Source organism: Oenanthe melanoleuca, chromosome 15, assembly GCF_029582105.1.
Source record: "Oenanthe melanoleuca isolate GR-GAL-2019-014 chromosome 15, OMel1.0, whole genome shotgun sequence".
In the NCBI taxonomy this organism is placed as follows: domain Eukaryota; kingdom Metazoa; phylum Chordata; class Aves; order Passeriformes; family Muscicapidae; genus Oenanthe; species Oenanthe melanoleuca.
Genome location: NC_079349.1, coordinates 10,689,638 through 10,704,400, shown reverse-complemented (window position 1 = coordinate 10,704,400; position 14,763 = coordinate 10,689,638). Strand labels below are relative to the sequence as shown.

The window sequence follows — 14,763 nt, the reverse complement described above, 5'->3', positions numbered from 1 at the left end:
AACCAGCTTTAAATAAAGTATGAATGTGAGGAAACAGCAGTGAAACCCAATCTGAGTAACAGCCTCATCTTCTGCCCCTTCCACTCAGGGTCATAAACCAAGCACACCTGCAGCAGTTGAGCTCACAACCTGCAGTTGAGCTCATTTATGCAGGGATCTAGAAAAAGTTCAGGTGCAAATGCTTGGAGTAGAATCAAGGCTTGGCTGTTTCCTTATCAGACTGAATAGTAGCCACTGTTCCACGGATTTAGTGCTTGAGTGGGTGTCTCTAATCACTCTGTCTTCTTGAATGTATAATAACATGAGGGGGAGTGTTTTTGTGCATCTAAATAAACACCCTTATAATTAAACACCCTTACTTCCTTTTTGTAGGAGAGCAAATGCTAGAGGCTGATGCATTTGATAAGTGCTCTTGACATAAGCTAGAAGTGTCTTTATTCATGTCAGAACCACTCTAAGATCAATGTGCCTCTCTTGGGCACCTTACCTCTTTATTTAGGCAGGAAATTCTTTTAAGAAAACTTAAAGCCTTCAGTGATACAAGCAGCTAGCTCACTTCCACTAGTCTAAACAACTGAAAAGCAACTGCTCCTGAGCAGAACTGCCCAGCTTTTCCATAACTGCAGGACTATTTATAGCCTTAAAGTATTCCAACAGGAACACTTCCAGCTAAAGGCAGCTGGAACTTTGTCCTGTGGCATTGTTCTGTAAGATATGGTTCTGTAGCCTCTGCTTTTCATGTTTTGTTCTTAGAACAAAGTAATTCCTGATGTGTGAACTTTTTTCTAATTTGGAAAGACATGTACATGCAGCAGAACCTTATCCCTGTAATCAAAGCTTCTCATAAGATTTTGCCCTTGTGAAAGTCACTTAACCAGAGTTTTTAATCTCTAAGTTCTGCTGGAACAAGCCCTGCAGTGTAAGTTGGCCAGAAACATCACTTTTACCATGCAGCAAGGTACTATTAATAAAGAGCTATTTCTAAATGAAAACTGAGGGGGATTGTTATTTACAATTAATTAAAAATTTCAGGCACAGCAACAAACCATGTAAGAATAAGTTTATTTCTTCACAATCTGAATAACATCCTCATCTTCAAGAGTATGGTCTTTACCCACTTTTTGAGGGTTGTGTTTAACAGATGAACCCCAGACCAGTGCACTGAAAGAAAAATCAAATTTAAGAGGCTTAGAAGTATGATATGCAAGTAGAACAGCAGCTATTTCTGTCACAAAGCTAATATAGAAAGCAATGCTTCAGAGCTATTTTTATTCTATAAGTACCTGGCTGAGTGGTTGGTGTGAACCAGGGTTAGAAGCAGATCAAAAGAAGCCTGATGTTGTCCTGAGTACCCAAGTGCATGGGACAATGGCTTGCAATGCTGTGTCTAGTGCTACTTTTAAATAGCAAAATAAATTTTTCTCCACAGAGGAGATTTATGTAGGAAAGAGCATGAGAATATCAAATACAGTAACTGAAGTACTAAGTTTGATTATCAGGCAGATTTCTTCAATTTAATATTAAAAAAAAATCCTGGTATTCCCTTCTAGTTTAGAAGAGGATGAAATAATCTGCCTGAAGGCAAGTTATTTTCTATTCCATATATTCTTTTACAATAATACTTACTATTTAAAGTCTTTAATGAGATTTTTGTGGATCTTCATGCAAAAATCCTCCACTGTGGTCTTGCAGTAAGGTAGCACCACAGGAGAGGTGTAGTCTGGGAGCTGCCCTTTAGGTTTGGTGTAGCTGTAAGACAGATAGAACCATCAGTCAATACCAAAACTTTCTTTTTCAAAGCCATCATGACATTTCATCAGTGATTTGCACTGTCACACCCCAGTGTGTGGCCAGTCCCACTACTCCAGTGGTGACAATGGATACACTGCAAAATGTTTGGTGGATCTAAGCTGAAAATGCATCTGGGCAGCCAGTGCCTGCATTAGGTTCTCCTTTGTAACTGTAAAGGTTTCTCACTTGTGAGCTTTCTGAAAGTGCTTTAAAAAAAAGCCAAACGGCAATAGTTGTTGGAAAAGAACATCTTTAGTATTACAGTTCCAATTTCCTTTTTTTTTTTCTGTGAAAACCTCATCTATTACAAAAAGCACCTGATGAAGTCTCTAGCATAGATACCCAGACCACAAATACAAAAGGGATTGTGAAATGCCTTTTTACAATACATTCTATATTATTACAAGAAAAGAGATATAAACCTAAAAGAAAACAATTACTGTATTATGCATACTAGTAAATTCATTCAGAAGTTCATCCGGAAATGCCCAAGAATTATGAGGTAAGCCTGGAATAACTTGTAGTAAAAATATCTGAAATTCTAGATGAAAGTTCTGTCTAGAGAGCTGCATCCATGATAGACTGAAAACATCTGGAATCACAGTGTTACCAAGAAGTCTGACTAGAGTTCCATGTTTTCAGGAATTTTTTAAGATGCTTTCATCTTGGTTTCACAAGGTTCTCATTTAATTCCCCTACAAATTCAAAGCAGCACTTGTGGATATCGCACAACAGCTAGGACAAGCACAATTTCTGGGTTACAAAGCAAACACTAGTTAGTAGAAAAGACTTATAAAATATTCCTCATCCATTCCTGAGACCTTTTTCAATCTCAGCCATACACTTAACTCCAAAGAAAGTAGCAATTTTGACTCACATTCGGACTAGTTTCAAGTAGTCCCAGATTTTCTCCAGAAGATCATCAAAGTTCCAGCGATGGTGAGCAGATATCGGTACACAGTGGGGTACTTTGTAAATGATATCTAGTTCTTCAATGGAAATTTGGTCAATTTTATTTAGGACATAAATGCATGGGATGTAAACCCTGCAAAGAGAAAGAAATTGTTAGAGCAACCTAACAGCAGCATGCTGCTACCTGCACTGCAAAGAAAAAATGTTTTTTAAAAGCTTATGTCTGTGTTGATGCCACGTTGGTGGCTCAGCTTGGTGGGAAGCAAACCCAAAAGACAATTCTTTTCTTTGTAATACAGACTGCAGATGTGCCACAGGCAGGGAGCCAAGAGTACCTGTTCCCTTCCACAACGTCAATCAAGTCATCGGCAGTGGCGTCGCTGCGCAGTGTGACATCAGCATTGTGGATTTTGTACTCTGCTAAGATGCTCTTCACTGTCTCAGTATCCAGCTCACTCTGAGGACACTGAACAGACACAGACACAGTGTTAAGGAATGGCAGAGCTAACAGCCAAATCATGTATTACAATTAACAGTGTCACCCAGCAACCACTGCATATACATTACTAGAAAGAACAGCTGCATTTTAAGTTATTGGACATGACTTTGATTTCATAGCTGGTCTGATGAGAGGGAAAAAGTGACTTAAATCCTAACAGCTTCATTTATATTAATGGCCCACTGAGATCTGCAATCAGACATTTCAGAAGCAGTGTTTCCTTTCAGTTGCTACAGAAATTTATCTTCTAATTCAGAGGCCAGACAACTATACTTCAGGTACTCAGAGTGCAGCATCCTGACTTTTGGTATCTCTGGCTATTTCTGTGCTTTTAAAGATTCAGGTAAATGGGTTGCAAGGCCTGAAAGTGAGCAATCCTCTCTGAAAGAACACTGCAGCTAACAAGTGAGAGGCAGTTTTTGCACACTCTCCTCTGGATCTCAAACTTGTTATGTGTGGAAAGCAACCAAGGCTCTGTTTCGAGGGCAAGGAAGTGGTCAGGCTCCAAGGGAGGTGTGGATGGCCTCTAAGGAAAGTAGCATGACTGACTGCAGCACAGTACAGTTCAGCTCCTACAGAAATCCAAGCACTGCATGGTCCCAGACATACCATCAACTACAAATGCCTCTTTCTTCAATCAATTTTTTTTTTAATTTTGGTTAAAGAAAACTTCCAACTTACTGTGGCTGTAAGGTTAATGCCTCCTTTATCCTTTTTTTTAAAGCCAATATTGGGGGGCTTACTATTCAGACGAATTCCAAATCCCTCCAGTTCATTCTCAATGATTTTCTTGTGGCCAAGGGGTTTCAGCACGTCCAGAACAATCAGAATGAGATTACAGGTTCGAGCAACTAAGAATCAGAAAAAGAAAGTCACCTCTCAAAAAGCATGCTCACACAACCTGAGACAAAATAACCACACAATATGGCTCGGTGGACTGATGGCATTATGAAACCCCTGAAGGCCAGCATATTGGTTATTTTTAAATATCAGTGTAGACTGAAGTTTACTGTGCTGGCCAAGCATCACTGATAGACAGATCTTTACATGCTGTAAGAATGACAGGCTGGAAAAAATCTTCCTGTCTCTATTCAGACACTAGACTGAGGACAATTAACTGGGTGAGGAAATGAAAACGGCAGCCTTGTTTAGGATGGGATCAGATCTGCTTGCAAAAACTGGGAATGTGCTTTCACTGACAAACCCAGCAAGTGCACTAAGCCAGAACTGAAAAAAACAATATGAAAGCAGCTACTGCTTCTCAGAAGCAGCTCAAGTCCAGCAAACAATCCAGCTTTTTAAAGACATCAGAAACAGTGATTCAACCCTGCATTCTCCTGTACTGTCTTAAATGAACCAGTGACAGGCTGCTGTCTCCAGCTCTAACATACTCACCTGCAATGACCTGCCGTCCTCTGCCTTTACCATCTTTGGCACCTTCAATAATTCCTGGCAGATCGAGCAGCTATTTGTTCACAGGAAGGAAAGTATCACATAAGAAAAGTATTCTTCATTAAATCAATCCTACTTTTACCCTTCTAAACCAGCTGACTCTACTGCAAATCTGAACAGAGTATGACAAGACTCTTTCCCATTTGAGTGTTATATATTGTATTATCCCATGTGCCCTATTGGTACAGTGGAACAGAACATCTCATAGGGAATTATTAGAACTACCAAGGAAATTCTTTCCAGAGCAAAGTGAAAAGCAGGGAAAAAATCCATACCTCATGGCAACATTTCCAAGGTATTCTCAAGTACTTCTACACATCACTTCTAACCTGCTAATGTCAGGCCAGACTACTCAACCCTAACAGCACAGCATCTATAGAGCCCAGCTTACCCTCACAAGATCTCACCTGGATCTTTGCTCCTTTGTACCTAATAACTCCAGGCACAGTAGTCAGTGTAGTGAATTCATAGGCTGCCACTTCAGAATACACACCAGCAAGATTACTTAGAAGAGTGGATTTCCCCACTGATGGAAAACCCACAAACCCAATGCGGGCATCACCAGTCTTTGCAACATCAAAACCTGTAAATAAAGATTAGAAATACTTTTCTATCTTCTAACGTTCTGGACAGCAGACACACTATTACTTTCAATATTGCCTGAGCAAAAGCCAAGTAAGCTTTCCTAGAAGACAGATGAGGGTGGGAAACAGATTGTTCACAATCTTTATTTCCTTGCACCACTTTGTAACACTCCATGACATGTACCTTTCTAATAAAGTCTTGGCTGCAATGCTTCACAGTAGACTGTATTTGACTTGAGTGTAAGTGGAGCATTCCCTTTAAGCACTGCAGCTTAGGAAATCCACACTTTTTTATGTAAAAACAGGTGGCTGCTGCAAAGGTGCTTCTTCATGTAAAAATCTTAAGACTTCTGCAAATGCAATATTATATGAGCCAAAATACAAAAGCACTTTCTTCTACACTTCGGGAAGCCACAGCCCGAGGAAGGGCCACAAATCACGGTTAGAGGTCCTGTACCAGGTAGGACAAGAGGAAGCGAGGACGGAACAGGCTGCCCACAAAAGCTGTGGCTGCCCCATCCCTGCAAGTGCTCAAGGCCAGGTTAAATAGGGCCCCGAGCAATCAGGTCTAATGGAAGGTGTCTCTGGCGTGACAGGGGAGTAGAACGAAATTATCTTTAAGGTCCCTTCCAACCAAACCCTTCTGTGATTCTATGACTGTTCAGCAGATAATCTGACAGGATTTATGCGGACAAGAGACCCCAGCTAGACCTCCCGCACTCGGACAGCTCCTGCACAGACAACGTACCTTCCCCGGGGCCGCCGCCGCCGCCTCCCTTGGGGGTGATGAGCTCCCGGCGCAGTTTGGCCAGACGGGCCTTCAGCAGCCCCAGGTGGTGGGCGGTGGCCTTGTTCTTCTGCGTCCGGGCCATCTGCAAGGGCACAGGACCGAGGGCTCACACGGGAGGCCTCTGCCGCCCTCGGCCCCTGCGCGACGCCTGGGGACAGGGCCTCGCCACCCCTCCCCGGCCCAAGCCCACGTCCACCCCGTTCGGCGCTCCGTGCCCGGCCCATCCCGCGGGAGGCGGAGGGCAGCGGTGCGGTACCTCCGCCTCAATCTCCGCGATCTTGGCCAGGGTGCCGCTCATGGTGGCGTCGGGCCCGGCCCTCCCGGCCGCCCTTCAGCGCTGCCGCTCCTCGCTCACCGGCCCGGGCCGCGCATGCGCGCGGCGACCTCTCGCGAGAGGCGGCGGGCGGGAAAGGGCGCGCAGCGCGCGCCGCCGGCTTCGCGCGCTGCCCTGAGGGGAGACGGCGCAGCGCCCCCTGGGCCGTGCGCAGAGCTCGCGCCGCCTCACAGAAAGAGCGGGCAATGCTGTGAGGGGCGAGTGTGAGGGGGAGATGCCTGAGTGTGATGGGTCCGTGTGTATGGGGGAGATCCATGTGTGTGAGGGGACCGTGTGTATGAGATCCGTGTGTGTGATGGGTTCGTGTGTATGGGGGAGATCCATGTGTGTGAGGGGACCGTGTGTATGAGATCCGTGTGTGTGATGGATCCGTGTGTGTGAGTGGGCCGTGTGTATGAGATCCGTGTGTGTGAGGGAGCCGTGTGTGTATGTGGAATCCCTGTGTGTGGGAGATCCGTGTGTGTGAGGGAGCCGTGTGCCTATGAGATCAGTGTGTGTGAGAGAGTCGTGTATCCGTGAGATCGGTGTTTATCAGGTCCATGTGAGTGGGAGATCCATGTGAGAGAGATCCGTCTGTGTGTGATGTCTGCGAGATCCGTGTGTGTGTGCCCGTGCGCTGTGTGCGAGGCGGAGCGCGGCTGCGGCGGCTGCGGGGCTGTCGGAGCCGACATGAGCCGTGTGCGAGAGCCCTGACGGGGGCCGGGGACGCTGCTGGCGAGGCTGAGGCGCTTGGCCGTGAGGGGCAGCCGGGCTGCGGCGCTGAGAGAAGCCGGCGTGAGGCGACTTGCGCTCGGCTGTGAGAGCCCGCTGCGGGCGGAGCTGAGCGCTGGCGCAGCGGCCCCGCAGGTGTGAGAGGAGCTCGCTGCCCGCGAGGGGAGCTGCGTGTGCCCTTCCCCGCGGTTACACGCTCAGCCTTTCCGCGCTCCTGCCCAGCCCGCCCTGCTGCTCGCCAGGTGTGTATTTGTGGCGCTCCGTGTTCCGGCGCTGCCGCACTGCCCTCGGCGGAGCCTTCCCGAGCCGCTGCTTTGTCAAACCGGGACTTCATGCTGGAGTTTCTCACGGCTCCTTTCAGCTGAGCCCTGGCCGTACCACATTGCCCTAGGGACATCTGTAACTCTGCACTGAATGCAGGCTAATTAAATAGAGAAAGGATTTTTTTTTAAAGGCCACTTCAAACTTTAAAATGCCAAGTATTTCCAGCGTTTGGCTGTTTCACAAGAAGACAAAACAATTGGACTTCAAATTAAAAGAATTTTTATGACAAGGAAATACAATTTAATAATCCTTCAGGATTTTGGTTTCCAAGTTTGTTTTCTTGTCATATTTTGTCTGAAATCGAATATTTATAGAAACTTTTTTGTCTATGTTCAGGATCATTTCAGGAAGGCTCTTCTACCAATTTATTGCAAAGTCTGTTGTTATAGGGTGTATCTAAATGTAAAACTTAACTTAAAAAAAAAAAAAAAACAAAAAAAACCACATTCTCCTGGGCCCATAGTGTGAGCACTTAGACACACCTGCCACATGATCAGACAGAATTCTGAGTACATTAAAACTGACAAAATTCAACTAACCTTACAAGTTTTGGTGATAGAATAGTTATGGAATCATTAAATCTTCTTTAACTTACCATGAAAAGGGAAAAAAAGTGCTAGTGCAATGGGAACCACACTGCTTTTTGTGGTCTCTTTCTGCCTCTGCATTTCCCTTTTTGCCTCATTTTAATCAAAAAAGCAGCCTGTATTGTCATAGACTCTTTATAGAAGGAACTGTCATTAATAGAAGCTTATACAGAGCTTACTAAAATAGAATCTCAAATAAAATGGAATTACTATTCCTAGTAATGTTAGTTCAGCTAAGCTAGGGTAAATATAAATGCACCTACCCACTGTATATTTATTCATGGTTTTCTAATTATTCCTTGTGAACAATATCCTTTTCCAACATGGGACAGAGATTTGACCTTGGTATAAATTTTTTCCTACTTACTTCAGATAGAGTTGGACATGTCTATGCCTCAACTGAATTCAGCCATACAATCAGTCCACATTTGTGGTTCTTTTTAGTAAAAGGAAAAACATTGAGAAAAATACAGATTCTGAATCCTCAATCAGGGTTTAAGACCTCACTTCTTTTGTGCAGTAGATCATGGTTAACTTCAGAACTTATTGCTAGTTGTTCTTAAAAACTCACTCCAAATCTCATAAACTAACTTAAAATTATTTTTCAAAGTGAAGGCTGAATGAAATTAATGGTGTGAAAATTTAGTTATTGGCTGATTTTTGTGTTCCTGCTTTATGTTTCCACAGTGTTCTTAATATACAGCTGTTCAGTAAGCTCTTAAATTTTTTTTTCTCTGAAAGTTACTCAAGCAAATGCTACAAGGAATTTAGGCACCTAAAAACTTCTTTCAGTGTTGAGTATTGTCCTTAATCACCTGAAAGGAGAAAGAATTTAATTAATAAAGATAATTAGTTTGATTTTTGGTAGCCAAATTTACCCTTTCTAATTGGTTGGGATATTTAAAGTAATTTGTATTAGTTTATAACACTGCCATCTTTTAAGCTTAGAAAGGCTTGTTCAACAGAGATTGTTTCCAGGTTGTGAACAGAGTAACATTACGTTTGTTTATTGTGAGTATTGTGTGAAATTTTTAATATAAAGGTGTTTTATATGATATGGTGCTTAGAGAACAGGGAGGTTCTGACCATAGGAAATAAGATGCAACAGCTGAAAAAATGATGAAGGGTGGGTGACTGGGAATGGATAAATTATGTCCCCTGAGGACAGCAGTCTAAACTAGAAAATAGAGTGCAAATGATAAAACCTTATTAAAGAAAAAAAAAAAAAAAAAAAAAAAAAAAAAAAAAAAAAAAAAAAAAAAGTCAGAGAAGCGAAAATTCAAAGAAAATATTAATAGAAAATTGGATATAATATCAGGAGAGAAAAAAAAAACCCAGTAGAACCGGAGAGAAAATGAAAGGAGATGTAAGAGACTGAGTTCTGCTGGAAAGGTTAATTGAGCTTTATAGTGAGCACTGATGGAAGATGCAGTATGTGAATTGCCATTTTTTTTATTAAAACATGTATGTGTGTTTTTTAAATTGCAATCATTCCATTTAGGAAGTCTAGATGAAGTGCAGCAGGGGGAATACTTCCAAAGGCTGTAACGTGCACAACAATCAATCTCTCCTGAGACCAATTGCCTATAATGTCAAATGACACAGAATGAAGGTTCAGATCTGGAGTAAAACTCACAAATTATTAAGTAGTTGTATGAATGACTAACTGATAAACTGGAAGCATATCACTTCAGCACTTCTCTAATAATATTCTTAATAAGATAAGGAAAGCAATATATACTAAAGGATGTTTAGCAAGTGGACAAAGACTGCATCTGACGTAAAGCCTGTCTCATCAAACACTTAGGGAACATGACACAGTATGGAATCAGTGATTGGGAAAAAACAGGAGTGTTTGTTTCACCAAGCTACAATGACAGGAATGTGACTGAAATGGCACATACCTCATCAGCAAGATCTGGATGATGGAGGGCTGTAGAAAAATGGGTTTCAGAAATTCATCCTCTACACACTCCAGTCCTGCTGACACTGATTTTGAGCAAGTATTTTCCTTTACTTGTGCCTCAGTTTTATTTTTGCACAACAGGAATGTGCAGTTGCCGCAGAATGATTGAAACTTTCACGTTTCCATAGCATTGCCCTGCAAGTATGATAACTGTAGCTCACTTCCATAGGAGAGCTTAGGAGCTAATGCATTTAGGTTTTATGTCAAACTACCAATTTTAAATAAGCTACTTCATTATGGGTCAAATTCTCAAATTCTTTCTAAAACAACTAGTATTTTAGCTTGAGTAAGAGTTTTACTTACATGAAATGGTGAGATGCAAACAAAGTATATTAAGAAGAGGCTTGCAAGTCTTTTGGATTACTATGTAATTTATCATTGTACAATACATGGTAAATACTGTGAGTATGAAATAAATTGTGATAACTCATGTATGCTTCATTAAAATCACATAAAGTACCTTGTTTAAAACAAGCAGTGTGTGCTCACCTAGTCAGGTTTGAGGTTTTTTTCCACCTCTTTTATATTCTAATAAATAACTCAAATACTTGTGGATATCAAGTTTATTAACAGTGCACTGAGAAGGTTACTTTAGCTTAAGAGCCACTCTGGTAGTACAGCACTTGTGGTTTTGGTAATTCACCTCATGCCAGAAGCTGCAGACTATACTGGCAACCAGCTGATGCTGTGTTTTTGTGGGCTTGCTATGGACTGCATTTCTAGATTAGTGGTGGGATTTCTGCAGGATTTCAGAAAGTGGGAGGAAGGTGACAGGGAGGAAATTAAATCACGATTTCAGGTGAAGCAAGGATCTTGATATTTCATATCCTCTCAGAAATGTTCACCAGTCCAGTGAAAAATAATCTGCATCAAATGGTAACGGTGATCTGAGCACTTATGATTTTAAGAATTATGGGTATGGGACTGTAACCAACCTGCCAGAGTTTCCTTATGAAAAAAAGAGTAACTGCAACTTCAGGTATATAGAGAATTGGTTCATTTTAAGGTGTTTTTTTCTGTGGGTTTTTGTTTTCATTGTTTTCTTGGTTGGGTTTTTTTGTTTTTTTTTTAATTTTTACAGCTTTGCAAATTTACCCTATGATTTGTACTCTGAGTTGAGAACTGGCTGCTAATTAACCCTATAATTGTATTTCAGGGAAGAACTGCTGATGCTGAAGAGGAGACAAAACTATAAGGAGATATAATGAGCTGACTAAGGGCCAGCTTCATGCCTGTTTGGAGAAAAGAGATTTTGAAAACCCTCTATCAAAAAGTAAGATTTTTAAAAACCCATAATGCTGAATATTCAATGGAAGCATAATACTAATTGCCTGAGGTGAAATGACTCTGAGAGTTGATGGAATTCACATCTTAATTAACTCTTGAGCTGATAGACAGAAAGTTGTGTCTCTTTTGAATGTTGTAAAATGTATAGATGTAGCTGTTCCTGGTTGTCTTGTAGGATTAACTTTTTTTAATGCCAGTTTGCTTGTTATCTAGGTAGAAGGTTTCCTGGGGACAGCACAGTAGTTTAGCTGTTAATCTGTAAATACCAAACCTTTGTTGCTTGGATTGCATATTTAGGATTGTATTGTAATATATGTTTTAGGAGAAAAAGTTGTCTGTCAGGTTTGCTTTGGTAGGCATGACTGCCTAGTTCACTGGGAGTTAATCAGATGGAATCCTAGGTTGTATTTCCATGTTGCACAGATCCCTAATGTGGCAATCTTGTTTTGAATGGGGAAGGTTGCTTTGGTTCCAGGCAGTCTAGAATAAGTTAAACTGGGCAGACTGAAGAAATGGGGGGGGGGGGGGAACAAAAGGGAGATTAAGTATCAAAGTTTGGCTTTCAAGACTGTATAAAACTAGTGTAACAACTAAAAGTTGTATAGTTTAGCATCAGCTCCCCACACTTTGTCATGGACTGCCATGCAAAACACAGAGTCCACGGCACGAGTGCAGTGAGGAGAGTGATCGAAAAGAAGAAAAACAGTGCTGTTTTCTCTTTTTAAAATAAGTCTCTCTGTGTACTTGCTGTCAGTTTTGTGAGAGTGCAGGGTATTTGTAAAGAGTTTTCATCTTCTTCTAGAGGAGAAAGCTGACAAATCACTAAACCCACACCTGGATTACAGAGGAAACTTTGCTGTCTCCAAGTCTGAGAATCCTCGCTGCTAGGGTTGGCACTCTCATGGGATGATTCCCAATAATAAATTGAGCAAGCTTTAAAAACTAAATTTAAGTAATAATCAACCTAATAAGTAATGAATGCTGAATTAATTGCTTGTTATATCAGTAGCAGTTAATTAAAATACCAGCGAAGGCTCAGAAAAACTGACAGCTACTCACTGAAATTGCAAGTGTGCCACGAACTGCACAGTGTTGAGTATTTCTGTGGAACATGCACAGAAAGGAAATGGTTCATTTGACTGATTAGCTGGCACAAGTGCTATGCACAAATGTCTCTGCTAATATTATAATCCATGTGAAATAGTGACTAACCTTCTTAAAGAGTATAATAATGGGACCATTCTGAAAAATTTCAGTAGCCTCAAGACCTACACAGATTCTCGAGTTGAAAGTGTTGAACAAATAGGTATGACTCAACTCTAATTAACATATACCCAAATATGTTTGAACAGATTTAACTGTAACAGTCTTTTGTTACCTCCTATATTTGCACACCAATTTAAGGTCAGCACTTCTGAGTAAGGCCAGTAGCAATTGATCTGCAGTGAAGCGAGCAATGTACAATGTGGAGTCCCAAATGGTACACACATGTTTGGAGAAAAGGAGGATTATTAATACTATTGAAATACCAATCAAAGTGCTTCAGCAGGCACCAGGCAGCTGCAAAACATTTAGGGACACCTCAGGAATTCCCATGAGCAGAAGTGAGACAGGAAATAGTGAGAAGCTGAATAAAGTAGCTGGGGAAAGTGCCTTTATTTAAAAGAGGGATGGATTCAAAAGAAGTTCAGCACATTCCAGTGCAGAAGATATTAAAGAAAATAGGTAAGGAATCATCTGAAAAGGAGAGGAAATAGGATAGGAAAAGGATACAGAAAATGTAAATTTTAAAATTGAAATTTAAAGCTTTCTTTCACATTATCTGGAACTTTGTCTTCAAAAAGTAACTTGTTAGTTGTGATGGTAATTGAGTTCAAAGACAATCATTCCTGCCTGCTTACACAGTTAGGTATGGAGAAATGCCATTAAGTCATCAAAATAGATTGGGAACTTCACCTTACAAGTCTGCTCATAGTCTGCCAAATTTTTGCTCAGTGTGTTTAGTACCTGTTAATTTTTATAACAATTGCTAGTTGAGTGACTACTTCGATAGTCCCATACTCTGAGACAAGGTAATTTTGGGACCACAAAAAGTTCTAAGCAGCAGTCCTTTAAGTGTGTTGGTGGAGCTATAGGGTGTGGTAAGCCAGTGCAGAAAGACTGGAAGTACCAAGAGAAAAGCTGCAGCCACTGCCACGGCAGAGTGCTGGGGAGCCAAGGCTAAGGGCTGTGTCGATGTCCTTGCTCTGCAAGGTCCTGGCGGTCATCTTGAACGAGCCTCCAGCAGCTACTGGGAGTGTGAGCTCCCAGTGTGCTGATTTGGCACCCTGGTGGCACGTGTGAGTGGGTCACTTGCCAAGAAACAGCCACGCTTTGGGGGTTTTTTAGCTTTTACCCAGAGAAGCAGGCAGGATGTGTTGGATGGTGCCTTTTAAACAGAAGGGCTGGAAGCTGAAACCAGAACATTCCGTGGCAACTGGAGAAAGTTCTGAGGAAAGTGCTGTGAGAGAGGCAGGACCCCCCTCCCCCTGCCTAGAGGAGAGACAAAGAACAGGCGAGGAGGGAACTGAAATAGGAAGCAGGAACCATGTCAGGAGGCTGGGGGGCTAAAAGAAAGCAAATTAATAAGCCACTAGGGGAAAGGCACACAACTATCCAAAGCCACCTAGGAAAGATAAGCAAATTCCAGATTCTTTAACTCCTCTGTGTGTGTGTGTGTGTGTGTTTGTGCTTACACTCTGGCTAGTGAGTTAAACATAATCATTCTCCTCACTGTGCAAGTACAACTTGTGTGTCTGACAGACAGACTTTAAGAGAATATGAGCACTGTGTTATCTATATAATAGGGATTTAAGCTGGGTTTGTCAGCATTGCTACCACTCCACCTCGAATTTCTCGAAGTATATGTTCATCTCAGGGTTTGTGCACACAGTGAAGTAATAAAAAGTTATTGGTAATATTCTGCCTGCAGCAGAGACAGCTCCTATCGAAAGCAGGAGAAATCCGGTGTACAGTCTGAGGGCTCTGAGTGGCCTTAAATGTTAATGTAATATTTTGAAAGTTGGAAGCCTAGTGTGCTCATTTGCACATCAGTACCCAGAATGCTTTTTCAGTTCCACCACTATTTAATTCAAGTGCTGGGTTTGAGCTTTTGGAAGGCTCTGTAGTTTGTGATGCCCTCACATGTGCCAAGTTCACTATTTTCCACAGAATAGTTTAAGTGACGATATTAGATCGTGAATAGGTGGTCCAAGCATTCTTAATTAGGCTTGATGTTACAAATGCAAAAAAAGTGTCCTTGAACACTTTTTCCAAGCGTTGTCTTTAACAAAACAAAGAACTCTGTTTGGGGAATGTGTGTGTGTGATGTGTGTGGGGGGAGATGTTTCTTCAAAAGCAGAGAAAAATTCCTGTCTGAGACAGAAAGCAGATTTCAGATGCAAATGTGTAATGATGATGTTGAAATAGCAGCTCTTCATAGAGAGACCTCGAGCACACAGGGAAGATTCAGCACTAGGACAGTCCA

At 41.8% G+C, this 14,763-nt stretch overlaps 1 protein-coding gene across 1 annotated transcript; it reads right to left on the bottom strand.

Moving 5' to 3' along the window:
- Positions 1-1,045: 1,045 nt before the first annotated feature.
- On the bottom strand, positions 1,046-6,443 carry DRG1 (developmentally regulated GTP binding protein 1). Its single transcript, XM_056503992.1, has 9 exons — positions 6,285-6,443; positions 5,987-6,110; positions 5,062-5,237; positions 4,598-4,667; positions 3,884-4,053; positions 3,039-3,169; positions 2,669-2,836; positions 1,627-1,749; positions 1,046-1,161 (listed from the first exon to the last, which is right to left on the bottom strand). The coding sequence occupies exons 1-9, from the start codon at positions 6,324-6,326 to the stop codon at positions 1,062-1,064; spliced, it is 1,104 nt and encodes a 367-aa protein (XP_056359967.1). The 5' UTR covers positions 6,327-6,443; the 3' UTR covers positions 1,046-1,061.
- Between the last annotated feature and the right edge of the window lie 8,320 nt (positions 6,444-14,763).

Bases quoted from the DNA above. Each gene is read 5' to 3' on its own strand.
- DRG1 (XM_056503992.1), bottom strand. From the start codon at position 6,326: ATGAGCGGCACCCTGGCCAAGATCGCGGAGATTGAGGCGGAG. The intron at 3,170-3,883 runs GTAAGTTGGAAG...GTGTCTGTTCAG, and splicing joins GCATTAACCTTACAGCCACA to TGTCCTCAGAGTGAGCTGGA. The intron at 1,750-2,668 runs GTGAGTCAAAAT...TCTGTCTTACAG, and splicing joins TACTTGAAACTAGTCCGAAT to CTACACCAAACCTAAAGGGC.